The sequence below is a fragment of the Dryobates pubescens genome, chromosome 25 (genome assembly GCF_014839835.1).
Source record: "Dryobates pubescens isolate bDryPub1 chromosome 25, bDryPub1.pri, whole genome shotgun sequence".
NCBI classification, from domain to species: domain Eukaryota; kingdom Metazoa; phylum Chordata; class Aves; order Piciformes; family Picidae; genus Dryobates; species Dryobates pubescens.
In genome coordinates this window covers 16,143,446-16,166,967 of record NC_071636.1, presented here as the reverse complement: position 1 = coordinate 16,166,967, position 23,522 = coordinate 16,143,446, and the positions used below count along the sequence as shown (strand labels likewise).

The following is a 23,522-nucleotide window of genomic DNA, read 5'->3' as shown; positions in this document are numbered from 1 at the left end:
AGTTGGTTGGTTGGGTTTTTGATTGGGGTTTGTTTGTGGGTTTGTTTTGGTTAGTTGGTTTTGGTGGGTTTTTTGTTTTCTCCAGAGCTAAAAGTCTGTCTGAGCTTCTTAAGATAGACCTGGGTTCAGTCTTTGGTAGGTTTTGCACCATTTCAATACCTGTGAAAAGTGACCAGGTGAAAATTGGATCTGTGGCTGAAACAAGCCAGACCAAAGCAGTGTTGCTGGTTTTGGAAGGAGGCAGGTGGCAGCTCCTTTTTTAATATATTGTGTACTAGCATGAATTGATTTGCATGACAGTCCAGTAGACTTCATCTGTTAATTTATCATTTACAATGACTGGTGGTTAGCAGCTCATCTCTAGAAAAGTCTAAAGCTATGCAATAAATAATTAGCTTAGAAATTGAAGGAGGGAGGGGGAGGTCACAGTGTTATTGAAGATTTTGTAATATATACAAACTAAGTTAATGTTTAAGTAACTTGACATTGTTCTGGAGCTAGGGATTTTATTCTGATTTCACTCTTCTGACAATTCATTTATCCCATCTGGATCTGTGAACACCAGCACTCACAGACTCACAGAAGGTTAGGGGTCAGAAGGGACCGGTCCAGCTAGATGAGCACTCAAGATGAGCCACTCAAGAAGGGGTAAAGTACCTGCAGTGTAGAGCTTAGTGCTGGTAGAATATGGGAGGACCCAAAGACGTGCTCTGCTTGAGATTAATTCCTTTCTGGAGGGTGGGCTGCTTCCTGTTGTCATTTTCTAATCTGTAAAGAAGTTTAACATCATTTTGAAACAAAGGTTCAGATGCCTGGGAACTCTGCAAGGTGAATTTCTTCTTTTCCCTCAACCAGTCATTGTTGGTGAAGCTGACCAGAAGATCCTTCAGCTCCTTCCCTCACATGGATATAGTTTGTTTGATCCATGGTTGCATTTCAGTAAGGAGTCACGCACTGGCCTGTGCTAGTGTCACATGCAGTGTCTCAGTGAAGATACCTTAGGCTCTTTTGTCAGCCTTTTGATGTCTTTTGACACAATAAACACAGAAAGGAACAAATATTTCCCTATTTCCTGAATAATTTTCTCTGTGAGAAGCAGTTTTGCCCAAGTCCACATCTGCTTAGGTCCTGAAGACTGTCAAAATGTTCCCAGGGGATACATAAATGAGGAAATATTCCAACATGTGTCATTAGTGCATTCCCTCCAAATAAGATATTATGGGCTGTGGCATGCTAATTGCCCTGTGGGGAGCAAAGCTGGCTGCTTAGCAAAGCCTGAAGGTGCAAGCTAAGAGATGTCTGCCACTGCCAGGGCTGAAGCAGCAGTTCCTGGGTCTCCCAGCTTAGCCTAGCTGGGACTGGGCTTTGCTGCTGCCAAAGCCATTTAAAATGTCAGCTGCTGAAAGAAGCAAGGTTAGGGTGATCTTTAGGAAGGCTGTGTGTAACCATGACAAGTTAGAATGGCAAAGCACTGCAGCATTCGGAGTGTTTTGTAAGTTGCTGGCACAACTATGCTCTGGATACAGGATATTGGAGAGCCCCAAGAAATGGGAGTGCTTGCCTTGGGGCTGTTACAGATGGAATGAGAGCTACCAGGCTGAGCAATGCTCAGAAGTCTCCCACTTTTATCTTGTTACAGACACTGTGCTCCTCTGCATGCATTTGCATTTCACTTGTACCAAAATACATACTTTTGAAGGAAAATGTTCCTGACACTTTACATGTAGTCACATCACTGAAGATGCCTGGTGCCTGCCTTTCCATTGTAACACTCCTAAAAACAGCAAGAAAATACCCAGCATTGGACTGCTCTCTAGATTTTATTTTTACCATTCTGACAGCAAGAGAAACTGTCCATGTTGTTGTTCTCAGAACTAATAGTTTGGCCTAAATTCAGCCTAGATGTTTGTTCCTTCTGAGGCCTGATAATATTCTTATTTACTTTGACTCTTGGCATCAGATCAGATTGGTACTGATCATAGAATCAGAGAATGGTTTGGGTTGGAAGGGATCTCCAAAGGTCATCCAGGCCAACCCCCCTGCAGTCAGCAGGGACATCCTTCATTAGATCAGGTTGCTCACAGCCTTGTCCAGCCTGATCTTGAGTATCTCCAGGGATGGGGCCTCAACCACCTCCCTGGGCAACCTGTTGCAGTGTTCCACCACCCTCATGGTGCAGAACTTGTTCCTCACATCCAATCTAAATCTGCTCTGCTGTCATTTCAAACCATTGTCCCTCATCCTGTCACTGAAAGCCTTTGGGAACAGTCCCTCTGCAGCCTTCTTGTAGCCCCCTTCAGGTAATGGCAGGCTGCTCTAAGGTCTCCCTGGAGCCTTCTCCTCTCCAGGAAGACATAAACAAAGTAAGAGCATTGGAGAGAGTCTTACCTACAAAATTCTCTTCACAGGCAAACTTGCTAGTTGGGATCTCTGTCTCTGCTGACCTGTGAGAGCTCCTTGACCATTTTTTTAAATGCTGTGCTTCAAGAAAACACATCCCATGAGGAAAGAGAGAAGGAAGTAGGTTGGTTTGTCTAGGGAGGAGAAGACTAAGGGGACATAAGACACAAGTGGGACCTAAACAGTGTCAGACACTGTATGAAGAGTCAGAGGCAACCCCCCAGGATTTCCATGTCCTTGGGAGACTGAACAGACAGTGTGAGGCTTAAATTGCATTTTCAAAGTGGACATGAGAAAATAATGTTAAAATAGTGATAGGAAATAAAGGGAAAGACTGTGTAGAGTAGAACACTGCAACACCTCAGCACTGGAAGTCTGAAAAGTGGTGATACAGCTACCTGCCAGGCATGAGGGAGCTGTGATTTATCCTGATGGAAAAAGGAATGGTCTGGACAAACTCTTTGCAGTTCTCTCTGAGACCTATTTAGTCTCTTAATTTTATGCCTTTTGTGGAGTATTTAATTTGTTTGGGGTTTTCTCTTCTCTTTTTTTTTCCTGTTTAATTACCAAGATGTTCAGCCCTGGCTTCTGATGCAGCAAACTATCTCACTGCAAGCAGGAACTGATTACTGTCCAGCCATCTTTTCTTGAAAATATTGGGATGCTGCTCTTGAAGCATTCCTCCATAGCCACATAAGGCTATGAGGGCAGGCTTGTTTCACACAGGTTGTGTTTAAATTGCCATTGTTGTTCTGTAGCTCTCCAGCACATTCAACTGCTGGGGAGAAGAAAAAATGGTGGCCAAGAAATGCAAGAAGTCATTGCTGGAGTTGAGGGCATTGCAAAGCTTCATACCCAGATGAATGCTTGTGCGCTATTAGTTTGAAGTCATCTATTTAATGGAAATAGGAGAAAGAAACCAGTAAACACAGCTTGTAAAGTAACTAAACTTCTTGTGCTGGTGGCAGCTGCTGGCACACATCTCCTTCAAGGAGCCAGAAGCATTGCTGAGTGGCAGCTGGTCTCTGCTGGCTGAGGAGCTGCTGTTGTGTGTGTAAAAGAGGCAACTTCCTTTCTCTTCTCTCCTCTCGTCCTTCCATTCAGCAACATCTTTCCCTCCCTTCTGTTAATCCTGTCTTTTCTGTCATCACCCCTGCCTGTTGCTAGTTTATAACCCCCCAGAGTGAAAGCTTGCCTCTAACAGTAGAAGCCTGAGGTTTAGGCTCTTTTAATTTTCCAAGAGACGAGTAGGAAACAAGCGAAAACAGGAAGGCAGCAGGGACCAAGCCCTTGTGTTACCTGGGCTGACACCATGTTTACACAGCTCAAAGCAGATGTGTCCCAAAGCAGATGTGCTCACTGCCCTTTATGCAGGCTGGGTGTATGCAGTCAGAACAGGCTGAAGGCAGGTTACAGTGACCTACATTTTGTGGTGAGGCCCTTTTGCTGTAAGATGCCTTTGTCGTGTTGCTGTTGGACTCCGAGTAACCGTGGTGGGATGCATATGATGTATTCAGTACCCATTGCTGTTGCAGTGTGAGAATGTCCTGTTGTTAAGTCTCCATCCATATCATGTAGTGTGTTGTGTGTAGTTAGATGTAATTGTCCTTTTGTGTGTGTGTGTGTTTGTCCTTGCCTGATTGCTTTTGCAACCAATATTGCCCGTGCTGCCTCTAACCTTTACACAAATCTCTGTTCCCCAGGCATTCTCTTCCTGCTTTTACCTGTCACGGCTTGCTTTTAATAATTGGCAAAACCTGCATGATAAACTCACTGGGAAAGGCTCCTTGCTTCATGCTGTGGGAGAAGTCTCACGCCATAGTTTGTTGGTCTGCAAAGGTTCTGAAGATGCAGAGTGTTTTATAAACGGGGTTCTCAGCATCCTGATGAGACAAAGGTGATCTCTGAGAAACGTTTTGCACCAGGTTGTCCTCGCTCATGCCAGACTAAATCACCTTCTGAGATCAGGTGGATATATCTGTGCACGAAAAGAACGTTCCCATTGCATTTTGAAGCGTTCAAATCTTAGCCTTCCAGCAGTTTAAAATGACATCTGTGGGTCTGCAGTGCATAACCAGGGTGTGTGGATGTTTGTGGGGGCTGCACTCTGGAGTAGATGAATAATGAATCAGACCCAGTTTGCTCCATTTTAACTTTACCCTGATTGAACCTCTCTCTCTGATGAGTGCAAGTATCACACTGACAGTGTGAGATGATGTGAAAAGGATTTGACTAACTAAATGGAACACTGATGAGGTAGTCTGTGGCTCTGCAGCTGCAGACAGAAGAGGACTGCAAGTTAGGGAAACACATTCAGTGTTCAGTGCAGACAAAACATAGACTCTCATCTTTGACTCATGTCACAAGAGAACTCCCTTTAAACATTCAGAGGCCTTGCTATCCTCCAGCAACTGATCTGCTCCCATGCAAATCTCTGCAGGTTTTTGGTTTTTGCTTTGTCTATAATAATGTGCAAGTGCCTTCTGATACAGAGCTGGATGTTGTCTTCTGTTGTGGGTGGAATCTGTCTCAAGGATGAGCCTTGTGTGATACATCATGTATCTGACTGCAGAACAATAAAGAGAAATGCTCAGATGGGCAAGCAAGGAGAAAAGAGGAGCTATGGTGCCAGGCAGGCAGGACTGAGAGGGAGAATCTCTGCATCCACAGCTTTTATTGCTTGAGACAAGGTTATGATTTTTTAATACTCTATCCTCAGTTATTCATAAGCTGTGAACTGAATTTTTTCTTTGCAGTAAATTGAGTTCCCATGTGTACGTAGCTTGCTGTGCCACTTGGGTCTGATTTTTGACTTGCAGCTGACTGTCACATTTCACATACCTTCTTGTATGCATTTCTCATCAGATATATAAGACAGAAAAAGATATTATGCAGATAAAGCCCTGTTGTCTTTATGAGCTTGTTACCTAAGCTCACATGGTTCAGAGGTCTTCTCTCTCCTCCTAGGTTTAGTTTCTGAAAAGCTTCAAAGGCTGCAGAGCAGACAACATGATTAATGGAGCTGCATGGTAAATAATGGAGGTGGAATTCCTCACTCACACTGGCACCACAAAGCTATGCTTCAGCTCTCCTGATGGAAGCTTGTACCATCAGAGGTGCTCCCCAGCCAGCAGATTCAGCACTGAGAGCTCTGCCCCTAGCATTGTGTCTGCCACTTCAGGTCACTTCAGGTCTCTTCTCTTCCCTCCTTCAGCCCTGTGAGTGGAAACAGTTCAGGGAACAAGGCCTAGGGCAGCTGGTCCACAAGGCTTCAGGTGTTCCTGTGGCATTTTGAAATTAAGTACTTCCTTTTTTTCCCACTCCACTCCACTCCTCTGAGTTCATGCTTGTGTTGTTCAGTGCGTTCTTGAAATACGGGGCCCGAAAACAGACACCGTAATTAAGCTTCATTTTCATTAGCACTCAGCAGAGCAGGAAGACTTCTGTGTATTTCTGTGAAGAGGTGTGCTGGGTTGCAGACCTGCTTTGACAGCAGCATGAGAGGCTGGCCGTTTCTGGTTTGAGAACCACCGATTTTTCTAGGCACAGGGGAACAGATCTGCTGGGATCCACACAGACACACATTCTGCTACTGAGCTTGTTGCCTTCTAGATGCTTAGAGCTGGGCTGATTTATTTCTGCACACATAATTCTGTGAAAAATGCAGGCTGGCTGGCTAACAGCTTTGACCTTTTCCCCTTTGCAAAGACAGGTGCTACACTTTGGGTTCCATTCCCTGGAACTTTATCCATCCATGGTGACTTCTGAGAAATGAATCACTGGTAGCTGCTGCTTGTTTCTCCAGTATTTTTCATCAGGGTCACTCAGTTGGAAAGCATCTACTGCAATGAAGAAGTACCTCAAAGAATAGCAGATTGTCTCAAGAGTAGCCTTGCTCTGGTTTCTAGTGATGAATAAGCCCAGTGTTGCTGTCATGAAGTTGTTTGGGGCTTTTTAATACGGTTAATGTACGGCAAAAGAGAGAGGATAAATGTAAATACCTCAACCTCTGCTCATTCTAGTAGCAGTGTCAAACCAAGTTAAGGAGCTGATTGTCAGGAGGCATTGACAGTTGTTCCCCACAGGGACAAGCTTGGCCTCATGCCTGCATTTGGAATTTCCCATCCTAAATCACTGTCTGTCTTTGCATGCTGGTAGCCGAGTGCAATTTTGTAATGATCCCATATCGCTCTTGCATATTGGTCTAGCAGTCCTTGATTTACATTCCAGTGCTTCATCTGTCATCACCCACCCAGCAGAATTGACCTTCAGGCTTGTGGCAGCATTTGCAAATTGGGTTTGGTTTTTTTCTTCCCTAGATGAGTAACTCAGCCTCTTTGCCACAGATGCAGGAACTCCCTTTAAAAAAATAATCAAGGGAGCCACTGTAAATGTTTTTGCTGATGCCAACTGGGAGCTGAGCTGGATCCATTTGTACCACAGAACATTATTAAGGCTTTATAAATGAGTCATTTGAAGCTTGACTGACCTCTCTTCAGTAGCCTTCTCTTCCCATTCTTTGTAACTACATTCTCTCTGTATAGAACTTGTCATCATTAACCACCTCTCTAACTTCCAATTAGGAAGCAAATCCTGCTCCTCCATTCCTTTTCAAGATACAGTTTGATTGAGATCAGTTCCCTGAAAGGGAAGGGTTTCTTCGTGTGGCAGTGAAAAGCCTACAGAGTGCATAAGATTTGCTTCAGTGTGTTGCAATCCTAATAAGCAGAACCTGATCTGCAAGCTGAATGTCTGTAGAGAGATTTATCTTGGTAAAATGAATTCCTAGGTGGCCTTTAGATCTCTCCTGAACCAGTGAGATTCAGATGGAACAGAAGAAACTTAATTTCATTAGCAGCTCATCTTGAAGCAAGGGCTCTTGGTTCTTAAATTGTCTTTCTTGGTCTTACCAGGAAAATTAATGAATAGGAATGCAGTGGACCTACCTAGACAGTGGATGGAACATTGATTAAGATATATCTGTGTCTTGAGCAGAAACTGGAGATGGAACTCTTGCGCTGTGGATTTAGAGAGAAGTGCCTGTGTTGGACACTGAATTGTCCTGGCACAGTGTTACAGACAGCTGCCAGTTTCCCCTCTCAGTGGCAGTCTCTCTATTGGAGATACTAAGCTGTGCTTTTCAGTCATGCAAGGCTGCTTCTGCTACCCTGTGGTGCAGAGGAGCTTGGATTCTGTTGGGCAAGGTTTGAAACACAGGCAGAAGACTTTGCCTTGCCTGCTTGTTCTGAGGTGTGGATTTTAGCCCCCCAGAATGAAGACACAAGCCCATCCAAATTTACCTGTGCTGTTAACACCTTAGCTGTTGTAGCTGCAATGCAGTCAGCAGCCAACAGACACTACTCCACTCTGTCAAGGCACATTCATTACATCTGCTGCCTTGAATCCAGGCATTCTCCTGTCTGCCTTAGACCTAGTTCTTTGATGGATTGTTTATTTGCCATATCAAATCACCTTTCAGAACACTGCTCAACAGCATCTAACCGCTGCAGGATAGATGGCATCACTGATCACTCCTGTAAGTCTCTGCCTTCTAATGCTGCTTTCTGTCCTTTATGAGTGATTTTTACCAGTATTGTTGTTTGTGGGGGTTTTTCTCATGTCAGTCCAGCTTTGTTTGTGGCAGACTCAAAATTACACTGGGTGCTTTTCAAGGTAAATGGCACAGAAAATGTGGAAGATGCCATAGGACCACAGAAGGTGAAAGATTGTGTCCTCAGCCTAACTGCTTTGGAAAGCTGAGCATCATTACTTTCAAATCAGATTCCAGGATTCTGTTCTAGGAAGAAATGTGGTGAGGCAGGGAGTTCTCTGTTGTGGCAGTGGTAGGAAAAGACAGGGGGGTTAATTTCTTAGCACAAAGAAGTGAGATGAAACTGATCAGCTGAAGCAGACAACTGAAAAGCAAATCAGCCTCTTTTAGACAATAGGGACAGTGGTTGGTAAGGATTCTATGATGCACTCAGGGGAGGTTTGCAGCGGGGCTGTGGTTTTCTGTTGCCCTTACCCAAGGTGCAGGTAGCAGACTGGTGAGAAAGAAATGGTGCATTCCTTCTTTGTCTCTTTTGCAGAGAGGAGTCAGGACAGCACTGCAGCGGTGCTGTCTGACTCCAGCTCCACACAGGATATGTTTAACGAGCCTGCCAGCTCTCAAGACAGCCTCAGGAAGACTTACACAGAGAAGAGGATTTCTACTGCCTGTGCGGATCCCCTGCTGCCTGGCAAAGACACCCTGACATCTACAGAGGAAAAGAGTATGGCATCTGGGGGCTTCTCATTAAAATGTTTCTTGGGGCATACAGAAGCACTTTGGGAGTTTTAACTAGGCATTGCTGCTCTCTGTGTGTGTCTGGGCTCCAACTGGAACTGTGCTTTGCTTCTGTGGCCATCAGCCCAGTGTGCACTACCTGTTAAACCTCACAGAGAAGAGAATAATGATAAGCTGCTGTCCCCAATGGCCCTTTGCCTGCCTTGCTTTCTTTTAGCTTATCATTTACTCTTTCTTCAGTGTTTCAAACCTTGAAAGAATTGAAGGAGTCAGTATTTGTGGTCAGACCAATGGGATTGTTTAGACCTTATCATTATTTTCCCTTTACACCCAATGGTCATTTATTTACATTCTGCTACTTTCCACTCAAGACCTGTGGAAAGTTTCCTAGGCATTAGCCTCAAACTGCCACAGTACTTGAAGATAATCTCAAAGAAAACATCTCTTCTTGTCCCCAGGCAGAGATGCCCTCTTGGTGGTCAGTACCTAGAGGAGCACAAGTAGTGGAACTGGATGATTTATTGCATTGGGTACTTTATTTCAGTGGAGAAGTGGAGCTGCTCTAGCAAATTTTTCCACACACAACAGTGTTCAGTATTCCACTGGAAATGTTGATTCCAAATCCATTAGCTGGAATTTCCCTTTGTCTGCTGTTTGTGCAGTTGGATGTGGCAGTAGATAGAGAGGTTCAGCTTTAGCAGGGAAAGACAAACAAGGGCAGTGTGTACATTTTGCCCACCCTTCTGAGCTGTGGCCCTCTGTGGGGTGTTAAATCTTCTTGCCAGCTCGCCCTGTGCTTTAGCCTGGCCTAGTTTCATAGATCTAGAAAGCAGGGTACTTGGACAGAGCTGATTCACTTCACTGGTCCCACCATGGACAGCTGTTGGCTGGTCAGTTTGTGTTTGCAGGCTTGGATTAGCTTCAGATTCATCAAATGGTTTAGGTTGGCAGGGACCTTCAAGATCATCCAGTTCCAAACCCCTGCCATGGGCAGGGACACCTCCCACCAGCCCAGGTTGCTCAAGGCCTCATTCAGCCTGGCTTTGAACACCCCCAGGGAGGAGACATCCACAGCCTCCCTGGGCAACCCATTCCAGAGGCTCCTCACCCTCACACTGAAGAACTTCTTCCTAATCTCCACCCTGCTCTGCCTCAGCTTCAAACCTGAACTGTTGCTATTGCTCAGGGAAAAAGCCCAAGACAATGGAGAGATCAGAGCTGGGCTCTGTTTGGTAATGAGCTGAATGTTACTTGAACATCTGGAACAGTCATGATTTTATCAGGACCCACTCACTAATTCTGCCTATGCTTTGATAAAGAAAAGGGCTCACACTTGTTTCAGTTAGTTTTTGTCATTTTGTGTATTTCATTTGCCATTTGGGAACTTTCATTGCCACTTTTGCCTTCTTTCCCTGTTGCAGTTGCAGGAAAGTCAGAAGAGCTGCTGGAGGGCTCCGAACCTTATCACGCTGCTGAGACTGCTGGCCAGAAAATTTTGGTGGATCCTCAGCCCACTGCTGGCAACCCCTTCAAAATGGCAGCCCTTCCACCCTCACAATGGGACTGCAAAAAGAAAACTGAAGCCTGTGGAGATGCATCTGAATTCCCTCAGGGCCTGCCAGCAGACCTGGAGGAGCAGCGGAAGTTCCTGACGGAGCAGTGCATTGCCTCCTTCTGCCTCTGCCTCAGCCGCTTCCCCCAGCACTACAAGAGCCTCTACAGGCTGGCCTACCTCTACACATACAGCAGGACACACAAGGTGAGCACAGCACACAGCCACCAGCTGGCCAGCTGGGCTTAATCTGCTGCCATCTGTAGTCATTCAGCAGGTCACAGAGTCATGGGATGGCTCAGGTTGGAAGGGAGCTCAGCGGTCATCTACTCCAACCTCCCCACCATGGGCAGGGACATCTCTCAACTAGACTCAGCTGCTCAAGGCCTCATCCAACCTGGCCTTAAACACCCCTGGGGAGGAGGCATCTACAGCCTCCCTGGGCAGCCTGTGCCAGCGTCTTACCACCCTTACACTGAACTTGTTCCTCAGCTCTAGTGTGACCCTGCTCTGCCTCAGCTTCAAACCATCTTGAAGGTCTCTTCCAACCAGGTGTTTTGGTTGTAGTATTATTATTATTGTTATTATTATTATTATTATTATTATTATTATTATTATTGTTATTATTATTATTATTATTATTATTATTATTATTATTATTATTATTATTATTATTATTATTATTATTATTATTCCCCCTTGCCCTGTCTCCAGACACCCTCAGGAAAAGTCTCTCTGCAGCCTTCCTGCAGGATCCCTTCAGGTACTGGCAGGCAGTTGTAAAGTCCCCCTGGAGTCTTCTCCTCTCTAGGCTGAACACCCCCAGCTCCCTCAGCCTGTGCTCACAGCAGAGCTGCCCCAGCCCTTGGATCATCTTTGTGGCCTCCTCCAGCAGGTCCATGTCCTTCCTATGTTGAGGGCTCCAGAGTTGGACACAGCACTTCAGGTGAGGTATTACCAGAGCAGAGCAGAGGGGCAGAACCACCTCTATCTGCTGGACAGGCTTCTTTTTATGCAGCCCAGGCTGCCTTTTGCCTTCTGGGCTGCAAGTGCCCATTGCTGGCTCATGTCCAGCTTCTCACCCACCAGCACCTCTAGGTCTTTTTCTGCAGGGCTGCTCTGAATCTCATTATTCCCCAGCCTGGATTGATAATGAGAATTGTTCCAACCTAGATGCAGGAGCCTGGACTTGGTCTTGTTGAATCTCATGAATATCACCTGGGCCCAATCTCTCCAGCTCATCCAGGATGCCATCCTGTCCCTCTGGCATAGCAGCAGCACCACTCAGCTTGGTGCCATCTGCTGGTGGTGCCCTCGACCCCACTGCCTATAGCATTGATCAAAATATTGAACAGTGCAGGTCCCAGTGTGGACACCCTGAGGGAGGCCACTTGTCACCCATCTCCATCTGGATATTGAGCCATTGACCAGTATTCTCTGGATGTGACCTTGCAGCCAATTCCTTATCCACTGAACAGTCCACCCAGCAAATCCAACATTTCAAATAGGACCTTGTGGGGGGCTGTGCCACTGTGCCTTGCAGAAGTCCAGCAAGGTCACATCCATAGGTTGTCCCTTGTCCACTGATGTAGTCACTGCATCATAGAAAGCCACTGGGTTGGTCAGGCAGGAAGTCTCTTGTGTTCTGCCATGCTCTATTGTGTAGTTTCTTGCATTCTCCTCCTCAGCAGCACTGAAGCTGTTGTGAATAAGAGGGCAGGGAATGGAATCCAATCATCCCCCCTGCCTCTCAGCAACAAACACATCAGCGCTGCTGAGCTTAGCTCAGCTCTTAGCAATCCATGTGGCTGCAGGGCCAGGAGCCAGGGAAATGGGACCACTTCTGCAAAGAGCTTGGTTTGCAAACATTCCTCTGCTGTTTGTGTGTGACAGTTGTTGGTTTTCCATGGAGCTGATCACTAATAGGAGCTGGAGATTCCTGCAATCTGTCCTTGCTGCTACTGACAAATGCTTTGTATCAACAGTCAACAAACAAGCCTGCCTGGCGGCAGTGTGCTGCTTCAGAAGGCTTTATCCTGGCCTGAGGAGCAACTTGCACAATATTTTTTGTTTCCTTTTTCCTGATGAAGCCTTCTCCTTTGTATTTTGTATCTCTCTTCCCCTAGTGTTTGCCTGTATGAAAAGCATACAGTGTCAATCTGCTGGAGGGAGGAGGCCACTGCAGAGAGATCTGCACAGGTTAGGTTCATGGGCCGAGGTCAAGAGAGTGATGTTTAGCAACATCAAGGGCCAGGTCCTGCACTTGGGTCACAGCAACCCCAGGCAGTGGTCTGGGCTTGGGGCAGAGTGGCTGGAAAGCAGCCCAGTGGAAAAGGGTCTGGGGGTGCTGCTGGACACTCAGTTGAATGTCAGCCAGCAGTGCCTGGGTGGCCAAGAAGGCCACCAGCATCCTGGCCTGCATCAAAACCAGTGTGGCCAGCAGGAGTAGGGTGCCCCTGCACTGGGCACTGGTGAGGCCACAGCTTGAGCACTGGGTTCAGTTCTGGGCACCACAGGACAGGAAAGACATTTAGGGGCTGGAGGGTGTCCAGAGAAGAGCAATGAGGACGGGGAGGGATTTGGAGGAGCAGCTGGGGGTGTTCAGTCTGGAGAAGAGGAGGCTGAGGGGAGGCCTCCCTGCTCTCTATAGCTCCTTGAGAGGAGGTTGCAGTGAGGCTGGGGACAGCCACAGGACAAGAGCAAATGAGCTGAAGCTGTGCCAGGGGAGGGGTAGGTTGGACATTAGGCAAAGCTTCTTTACTGGGAGAATGGTGAGGGGTTGGCACAGGCTGCCAAGGGAGGTGGTGGGGTTGTTCAGGAAGCTACAGATGTGGAGCTGCAGGTTTTATTTGGTGGTCGTGGTGGTTGGGTTATGGTTGGACTCCATGATCTTAAAGGTCTTTTCCAGCCTTAATGACTCCATGGTTCTGTGGTTGGCTAAATCTGTGTCCTCTTGGGACTCAGAAAAATAGAGTTCTGCCTCTTTGAGCCTGGGAGTTACCAGGTTGCCTTCGTCTGGCGATGTTGGCTCTTCCTGTCCTTTTTTTATTACTTCTCTGCATAACAGAGGGGACCTGCAGAGGGACCTCGACCCACTGGACAGATGGGCAGAGGCCAATGGGATGGCATTTAACAAGGCCAAGTGCCAGGTGCTGCACTTTGGCCACGGCAACCCCATGCAGAGCTACAGGCTGGGGTCAGAGTGGCTGAGAGCTGCCAAACAGAGAGGGACCTGGGGGTGCTGATTGACACCCACCTAAACATGAGCCAGCAGTGTGCCCAGGTGGCCAAGAAGGCCAATGGCATCCTGGCCTGCATTAGGAATAGTGTGGCCAGCAGGAGCAGGGAGGTCATTGTGCCCCTGGACTCTGCATTGGTTAGGCCACACCTTGAGTCCTGTGTCCAGTTCTGGGCCCCTCAGTTTAGGAAGGACATCGAGACACTTGAAGGTGTCCAGAGAAGGGCAACAAGGCTGGGGAGAGGCCTTGAGCACAGCCCTGTGAGGAGAGGCTGAGGGAGCTGGGATTGTTTAGCCTGGAGAAGAGGAGGATCAGGGGTGACCTCATTGCCCTCTACAACTACCTGAAAGGTGGTTGTAGACAGGAAGGGGTTGGTCTCTTCTCCCAGGCTACCAGCACCAGAACAAGGGGACACAGCCTCAAGCTGTGCCAGGGGAGGTTTAGACTGGAGGTGAGGAGAAAGTTCTTCACTGAGCGAGTCATTCGTCATTGGGATGTGCTGCCCAGGGAGGTGGTGGAGTCACCGTCCCTGGAGGGGTTCAAGGGGAGATTGGACGTGGCACTTGGTGCCATGGTCTAGTTGTGGGGTCTGTTGGGACAGGTTGGACTTGATGATCCTTGGGGTCTCCTCCAACCTTGGTTGTACTGTGATACTGTGAACAAGCAGTTCCTTAACACTGCAGGGAAAGTCTGACCACTGCTGGATGTACACCACACACTGCCATGAGGTTGCCGTTCTCTGCCTTTGATGACTCAGGCAGGTTCCTTTCTAGAGCAGTGCCAAACGTCCAGGTTTTCATGGCACACCAAGAGGTCTGCAGTGGGAGTGGCACTCCTGAACCAGCCAAACTCTCAGCATCCATCTCTGCATCTTCAGCAGGGGCAGGAGTAGGAAATGTGCTCAGCTAGGTTGATGAGGAGCTTGATTAACAAAAATTAGCTCAATTACCTCAGGCTGAGTTGCTGAGAGCAGAGGAGGCTTGGTGTCAATTTTAGAAGGCTGAAAGTATTTGTTGTATTTATTTTTTTTTTTTAATGCACAGAAGCATCTTGGAAAATTCAGCATTTCTGTAGCAGTGCCAGGAATTTGTGTGAAAGATGTAGCCTGATGGCCAGAATTGGTGGCTGGCTGAGAAAGGAGAGGCTTGGCAGGCTTCCACAGCACAGAGAAAAACAACTTTTCCATATGCAATCTGTTTTCTCCCAGTTTTTACAGTATTGTGGGGTTTGCTGTTGCAGGAGTAGTAAAAATAGTCGTTGGGTGCTTTTTTTAACAGCCTCTTCAAAATCTTTCAGCAATTTGCCTTGGCTGTGGAATCCATGGGGGTTATTTCTCCCCCTTGCAAACTCCTGCTTACCTCTTTGGAGGTGATTTCTCTTTGCTTCAGTCTCTTAGCAGAGCAAATTGGTAGAGAGCTGCTTTTTCTTGGAATATTTATTCAGGAATGATATCCAAGAATATTCAGGAATGTTTCTTGGACGTTTTATTTATGCAGGAACTTTAGGATCATAGAATCCTAGAATGGCTCAGGTTGGAAGGGGCCTCAGAGATTGGGCAGGGACACCTCTCAACTAGACTCAGCTGCTCAAGCCCTCATCCAACCTGGCCTTGAACACCCCTAGGGAGGAGGTAGCCACAGCCTCTGTGGGCAGCCTGTGCCAGTCTCACTACCCTCACACTGAAAAACTTCTTCAGCTCCACTCTATCCCTGCTCTGCCTCAGCTTCAAACCATTCACCCTTGGCCTGTTTCCAGACACCCTCAGGAAAAGTCTCTCTGCAGCCTTCCTACAGGATCCCTTCAGGTACTGGCAGGTGGCTGTAAGGTCCCACTGGAGTCTTGTCTTCTCCAGGCTGAACACCCCCAGCTCCCTCAGCCTGTCCTCACAGCAGAGCTGCTCCAGCCCTTGGATCATCTTTTTGGCCTCCTCTAGACTCACCCCAGTAGTTCTGTGTCCTTCTCATCCTGGGGACACCAGAGCTGGAGGCAGGATTGGAGGTGAGGTCTGAGCAGAGCAGAGGGGTAGAATCCTCTCTCCTGTCCTGCTGCCCACACTCCTCTGGCTGCAGCCTAGGACAGGATTTACCTGCTGGGCTGCAAGAGAACATTGCTGGTGGGAAGCTGCTCAACACCCAGCAACCCAAAATCTCTTTCTTCAGGGCTGCTCTCAACTCACTCTGTACCCAGCCTGGATTTGTGCCTGGGATTAGCCCAAACCAGATGCAGGGTGAATTTTCAGAGGTTGCTTCACTGACGGTTTGGGCAGCAGTTTGTTTCCCATTCTCTTTGTCTGTTGTGAAGTGAAATCTTCATCCTTTGTGATTTTTACCTCCAAAATGAGCACTGGCAGTTTGGAAAGAGCAAACAGGGTAGGTTTAGGTTGGACATCAGGAGGAAGCTCTTCACAATGAGAGTGATGAAATGCTGGGACAGGTTGCCCAGGGATGTCCCTAATTCCAGCTGCTTGCAGAGGGAGGCTGTGACACTGCTTGCAGCCAGAGCCCTGGCCAGCTGCATGTTCTTGGGACAGCTCAGTCTGAGCCCATGAATCCCTTGCAGCAAGTGCAGAGGAGGATTTGCTCTTTCTGGGAGTGGGCACCCCAGTGCTGCTGAACTTGCTGGCTTACCTTTGGCCTGTACAAACTGCCCTTGCTGGGATGCAATAGCACAAAGGGTTCTTTTGAGACAAAGCCTTCCTTACAGCCCGTAAAAGGAAGCAGAAAGGTTAAGGTGTAGCAGGACCTTTTGCATACCTGTCAGCAGCACTCCCTGGAGTTTGAGTGGGGTAAATGTCTCTTCTGGCACCATGGAGTTCAAGGCTATTCTGGCCTGCATCAGGAACAGTGTGGCCAGCAGGAGCAGGGAGGTCGTTGTGCCCCTGTACACTGCACTGGTTAGGCCACACCTCGAGTCCTGTGTCCAGTTCTGGGCCCCTCAGGTTAGGAAGGAGGTTGACTTGCTGGAACGAGTCCAGAGAAGAGCAACAAAGTTGGTGAGGGGTTTGGAACATAAGCCCTACGAGGAGAGGCTGAGGGAGCTGGGGTTGCTTAGCCTGGAGAAGAGGAGACTCAGGGGTGACCTTATTGCTCTCTACAACTACCTGAAGGGAGGTTGTAGAGAGACGGATGTTGGTCTCTTCTCCCAGGCAGCCAGTACCAGAACAAGAGGACACAGTCTCAGGCTGCGCCAGGGGAGGTTCAGGCTGGATGTTAGGAAAAAGTTCTATACAGAAAGAGTGATTGCCCATTGGAATGGGCTGCCTGGGGAGGTGGTGGAGTCGCCATCACTGGAGGTTTTCAGGGGAAGACTTGATGGGGTGCTTGGTGCCGTGGGTTAGTTGTTTAGGTGGTGTTGGATTGGTTGATGGGTTGGACACGATGACCTCAAGGTCTCTTCCAACCTGGTTTATTCTGTGTATTCTATTCTATGTATCTTGGGTGACTCAGGTTTCCACTTGGGTGACTGTGAGAAATTTTCCTTTTCCACTTTAACAATGCTGGTAAACCTTTTTGGGTTTTTCATTTGCAAGTTACTGTACCTTGTCAGTCTTCTTGTCTTTGAAACTTGGGATGATGAAGATGTAGGAGGCAACAGCTGAACTGGAAAGAGTCCTTCATAATTGCCCTGAGTCAGCCATCCAAATGCAGCATTTCAGACTGGCAAGCTCTGTGCCAAGAAGAATAAATCCTTTTTGCTGTGTCCTGCACCCCTTCACCCACTCCTAATAAGTTCATCAGCTAAAAAATAAACAGAGCAGCCTCTGTGAGATATAATGTGTGGAGCGCTGCTCAGGCATGTTTCCTGGGAGGAACTGATTAGAATAGAATAGAAATAGAATAGAAATAGAATAGAATAGAAATAACCAGGTTGGAAAAGACCTTTGAGATCATCGAGTCCAACCTATCACCCAACACCATCTAATCAACTAAACCATGGCACCAAGCACCCCATCCAGTCTCTTCCTAAACACCTCCAGTGATGGTGACTCCACCACCTCCCTGGGCAGCACATTCCAAAGGCCAATCTCTCTTGCTGGGAAGAACTTCTTCCTAATATTCAGCCTAAACCTCCCCTGGTGCAGCTTGAGGCTGTGTCATCTTGTTCTGGTGCTGCTTGCCTGGGAGAAGAGACCAACCCCCACCTGGCTACAACCTCCCTTCAGGGAGTTGTAGACAGCAAGAAGGTCTCCCCTGAGCGTCCTCTTCTCCAGGCTGAACAACCCCAGCTCCCTCAGCCTCTCCTCACAGAGCTGTGCTCCAGACCCCTCCCCAGCTTTGTTGCCCTTCTCTGGACACCTTCCAGCATCTCAACATCTTTTCTAAACTGAGGGGCCCAGAACTGGACACAGGACTCAAGGTGTGGCCTAACCAATGCAGAGTACAGGGGCACAATGACTTCCCTGCTCCTGCTGGCCACACTGTTCCTGATCCAGGCTAGGATGCCATTGGCCTTCTTGGCCACCTGGGCACACTGCAGGCTCATGTTCAGCTGCTGTCAACCAGTACCCCCAGGTCCCTTTCTGCCTGGCTGCTCTCCAGCCACTCTGACCCCAGCCTGTAGCACTGCATGGGGTTGTTGTGGCCAATGTGCAGAACCTGGCACTTGGATGTGTTCAATCTCATGCCCTTGGACTCTGTCCATCTGTCCAGCCTGGCAAGGTCCCTCTGCAGAGCTCTCCTACCCTCTAACAGATCAACTCCTGCCCCCAGCTTGGTGTCATCTGCAAATTTACTGATAATCAACTCAATGCCCTCATCCAGATCAAGATATTAAAGAGCATGGGGCCCAGCACTGATCCTTGGGGCACACCACTGGTGCCTGGCTGCCAGCTGGATGTGGCACCATTCACCACCACTCTCTGGGCTCAGCCCTCCAGCCAGGTCCCAAAGAGATGCCTGTGGATGGGCATGGTATGGTGCACAGCAGATCACCAGAGCAGGGCACTACACTTCATGATCTCTTCATTTTCATCATCAGACTTAGATTCAGGAATGTTTCCAGGGCTTGAATTTATGTGACCTGCTGTGGCAGGGGATCTGGAATGGGTGATTAGTGGAGGTCCCTTCCAGCCCCTACCATCCTGTGAGTCTGTCATTCAGTGGATGTGTTTACTGTGGGATTTCGTAGTTAAGCTCTGTGGAGGTAGCTTCCCTTCATTTTCCTGTGATAGTTTTAACTGCAAGATTCAGTTTGCCACACATTAGGCAGTTTTTCACTTGGAATTTACTTACATTTCTGATGACTGTGACTGGCATGAAGGAAAACATTTCTGTGCCTGGATGTTCTGATGGCCTTCATTTTGCTGGATTCTGAATTCATCCAAAACAGGATGATTTTCACAGAAGAGGAGATTTTTTAGGTTCTTTTCTGTGCTGTATTTCCCCCTGCCTGTGTTTCAGAGTATTTTGCAGGCTTAGGTTAACAGGATTACAGAAAGCCCTATTACACAACAAGTACCAGAGGAAGAAGTTAGTACACAGCTAAATCTGCATATTTTGTGTTCTTCAGTGGCCATTCTATATGGCACAGAATCACACAGTGGTTAGGGGTTGGAAGGGACCGCCAGAGATCATCCATTCCAACCCCCCTGCCAGAGCAGCATCACCCAGGGCAGGTCACACAGGAACACATACAGGGGAGGTTGGAAAGTCTCCAGGGCAGGAGACTCCACAACCTCTCTGGCCAGCCTGCTCCAGGCCTCCAGCACTCTCACAGTGACAAAGTTTTCCCTTCTGTCCTCTGCTCCAGCTTGCCCCCAGTGCCCCATGTGCTGTCCTTGGACATCCCTGAGTAGAGCCTGGCTCCAGCCCTGCACATCTTTATCCCCAGCAATGAGGGCAGCCCTCAGGCTCCTCTGCACCCAGCTCCAAGCCCCAGCTCCCTCAGCCTAGATGTTCCACTGCCTGCAGCAGCAGCTTTGTGGCTCTGTGATGGAATCTTCTCAAGCAGTTCCCTGAGGTCCCTCTTGAACTGAGAAGCCCAAAACTGGACATAATACTCCAGATGTTGCCTCACCAGGGCAGAGCAGCAATAATCATGAAGTTTCTTGGTTTGACTATCCAGAAAGTACCTTGGGATGTTTGTGAGTGACCCTGGCTTTGTTCTCTCCTGCAAGCAAGAAAGTCAGAGCCCTTGGCTGTCTTTAGACTGTAATCATGAAGGCCCTGCATAAAACCTGTACCAGCTCTCTGACTGAAGGATCTTTGCCATCTGTAAATACCTGCTTAATCTTTCCAGTGTTCAGCTCTCTTGCACTTTAATCTGTGATCAGCATTTTGCTAGAAGGGATGCTCCAATTCTGGTAGGACACTGGAGATTTCTGCTTGATTATTGGCATTAGGCCAAAAGCTCTTAGGGTTGAACAGGGCTTTTGCTGTTTCACCAGAGTCTTGCAGGGAAAATTATGTGGAAGACAGGATAGGAACTTTGCCAATAACTTCCCCACATCCCACCCCCCAAGGGAAAAAAAAAAAGGAAATAAAATCATATTTTAAATGACAACTGTAATATACTTCTTGGATGGGCATGATTTAATCACTCTGTGATTCACAGAAGGGTATTTCCAGCCCCCAGAACACAAAGCAGCATTCAGCAGTCCCCTTTGCCTCTATGAACCAAACAGCCTCCCTTCCTTGCTCTGCTCTGCAGTGAAGTTGCCTCTGAGAGAGCCTGCCTGGTGCTGTCTCAGATGCTGCTTCCTCCTGCTGAAATCACAAATGCAGTAAAGCAAAGCTCCCCTCAGTGAGACCTCACACTTAATAATTGTCCCATCTGTTGGGGATGTTTTGCTTGGAGCAAACAGCTGTCCCTCGCTCTCAGCTACACAGGAGAGGCTCCTGCACCGAACTCTCAAGAGGGGCAGTGCCTTTATAAATTTGTGATTGGTGCCCTGCCTGATACCTTCTTGTTAACTCCCTGAGCACAATTAGCCACATTTCATGGCAGCCATGGAATTATCCAGAGAGGTTTAGTGAATTCACACCGGGGACAATGCCTGGGTAGGGCTAAAAGTCCTGAATTCAGCACCCCCACTAAAAGAAGGTTGCATTTAAACCTAGAGGTTGCCTGATCTGTTAGGGCTGGCTCTCAGCAGGTGTTCTTGCAGGTAGTTACCCTAGGGAGCTGCTGAGGGATGGCTTCCAGTGTGTGTGTAGATGTGAAACTGGAGGGGCTGGGGGGCAGTGAAAGGCTGATGTGCAGAGAAAGGCTCCAGGATCCCCATGAGAGAGAGTCCCACTGTTTGCTGAGACAGGTGATGTGTTTGTACAGCCATCATTTCATGCTGAGCATTAAAATGCCACTTCTAACAAAGTGTTGTGGATATGCCTGGAGTTCAGGTTTCTGTAGGTGACAGGAGATGGAAGATGGATTCAATGAAAGGAAGAGAGAGCTGAAAACAAAAAAACAAGCAGAACTTGATGCTTTGGGGCTGGATGCAGCATCTGTAGGGCCTGAGCAGTGTGCTGGGGTCAGTCTGGGTACTTGCTGTGAGAACCAAGCTGGCTTCTCTCTCCTAGGGGAATGTCTTCTCCAGATCACATTCCTTTACAGGTACTGTTGCAATGGCAGCTCAATGGAAAATGAGAAATGGCAGTGCAGGTTAATAAAAGCAAGTGAGCATTGACAAACCTGGTGGCCTTCTATGATAAGGTCACAGCATTAATAGATGAAGGCCAAGCAACTGACATCATTTATCTGGACCTGAGCAAAGCCTTTGACACTGTCCTGCACCACATCCTGGTCTCCAGGCTGGTGCAGGATGGGTTTGATGGATGGACCATTGAGTGGATAAAGAACTGGCTTGATGGCTGCACCCAAAGGGTCAATGGGTCCATGTCCAAGTGGAGGCCAGTGACAAGTGGAGTCCCTCAGGGATTAGTACTGGGACCAGTCTTTGTTGGCAACATGGACAGTGGCATTGAGTGCACCCTCAGCAAGTTTTCTGATGACACCAAGCTGTGTGGTGAAGCAGACATGCTGGAGGGAAGGGAGGCCATCCAGAGGGACCTGGACAGGCTGGAGAAGTGGGCCCATGACAACCTCATGAGGTTCAACAAGACCAAGTGCAAGGTCTTGCAGCTGGGCAGCGACTGGCTTGAGAGCAGCCCTGAAGAGAAGGACTTGGGGGTGCTGGTGAATGAGAAGCTCAAAATGAGCTACCAGTGTGCACTTGAAGCTCAGAAAGCCAACCACATCCTGGGCTGCATCAAGAGAACCATAGCCAGCAGGTCGAGGGAGGTGATTCTCCCCCGCTACTGCACTCTGGTGAGACCCCACCTGGAGTATTGTGTCCAGTTCTGGAGCCCCTATCACAGGAAGGACCTGGAGGTGCTGACGACACCAAGCTGGGGGCAGAAGTTGATCTGCTGGAGGGTAGAGAGGCTCTGCAGAGGGACCTCGACAGGCTGGACAGATGGGCAGAGTCCAAGGGCATGAGATTGAACACATCCAAGTGCCGGGTTCTGCACATTGGCCACAACAACCCCATGCAGAGCTACAGGCTGGGGTCAGAGTGGCTGGAGAGCAGCCAGGCAGAAAGGGACCTGGGGGTACTGGTTGACAGCAGCTGAACATGAGCCTGCAGTGCGCCCAGGCAGCTAAGAGGGCCAGTGGCATCCTGGCCTGCATCAGGAACAGTGTGGCCAGCAGGAGCAGGGAGGTCATTGTGCCCCTGTACACTGCACTGGTTAGGCCACACCTCGAGTACTGTGTCCAGTTCTGGGCCCCTCAGTTTAGGAAGGAGGTTGACTTGCTGGAACGAGTCCAGAGAAGGGCAACAAAGTTGGTGAGGGGTTTGGAACACAGCCCTGTGAGGAGAGGCTGAGGGAGCTGGGGTTGCTTAGCCTGGAGAAGAGGAGACTCAGGGGTGACCTTATTACTCTCTACAACTACCTGAAGGGAGGTTGTAGACAGACAGATGTTGGTCTCTTCTCCCAGGCAGCCAGTACCAGAACAAGAGGACACAGTCTCAGGCTGCGCCAGGGGAGGTTTAGGTTGGATGTTAGGAAAAAGTTCTATCCAGAGAGAGTGATTGCCCATTGGAATGGGCTGCCTGGGGAGGTGGTGGAGTCGCCATCACTGGAGGTTTTCAGAAGACTTGATGGGGTGCTTGGTGCCGTGGGTTAGTTGTTTAGGTGGTGTTGGATTGGTTGATGGGTTGGACACGATGATCTTGAAGGTCTCTTCCAACCTGGTTTATTCTATGTATTCTATGTATTCTATATATTGACAGAGGTTATTGGAATCAATACAGCTGACCAATGTGCTCGAGTATTGTTCCTTTATTGTTCCAGTGTTGCAGGCCTATGGTGCAGGCCTATGGTGCGAGCATAGCACAGTAAAGTAAAGCATGGAAGAAGAAGGGATAGGAAAGGCAGAAGTGCGTAGCAAGGGAACTTCTACAACTCACACAAACTCGGAGTGCCTTGTTAGCATGGACACATCACACATCACACTATTACAGATTATTGGTCCAACTACTGATGACACACGAGGTTTGTTGATGCAGGTGCATGTCCTGTTATCCCAAGATAACTTGCTATGTTTCTAGCTACTAGTGTCTTGTTTTAGTTACATGCTGCAAGACAGCACTGTTTTGGTACACTGCTAGCTGGCTCTGCACTTACGCCGAGCATGGCCTACCACCACGTCAGGCTCTAGGCCTGCACTGCCAGATTGCTCACACTGCTCGTCACTGGCATTGCCACACTGGAATGTGTCCAGTGAAGGGCTACGAGGATGATTAGAGGGCTGGAGCACCTCTGCTGTGAGGACAGACTGAGGGAGTTAGGGCTGTTCAGTCTGGAGAAGAGAAGGCTCTGAGGAGAACTTATTGTGGCCTCCCAGTATCTGAAGGGGGCTACAAGAAAGCTGGGGAGGGACTTTTTAAGGTGTCAGGGAGTGATAGGACTGGGGGGAATGGAGCAAAACTAGAAATGGGTAGATTCAGATTGGATGTCAGGAAGAAGTTCTTCCCCATGAGGGTGATGAGACACTGGCACAGGTTGCCCAGGGAGGTGGTGGAAGCCTCATCCCTGGAGGTTTT

General features: G+C 48.3%; 1 protein-coding gene across 1 annotated transcript in view; it reads left to right on the top strand.

Annotated features, from left to right (window-relative positions):
* CABIN1 (calcineurin binding protein 1) overlaps window positions 1–23,522 on the top strand; it is a 121,750-nt gene that overhangs the window by 35,740 nt on the left and 62,488 nt on the right. Inside the window, exons 26-27 of the mRNA XM_009911029.2 lie at window positions 8,490–8,672; window positions 10,108–10,445. Of these exons, the coding sequence (XP_009909331.2) occupies window positions 8,490–8,672; window positions 10,108–10,445 (521 nt within the window). The remainder of the gene's footprint in view (window positions 1–8,489; window positions 8,673–10,107; window positions 10,446–23,522) is intronic.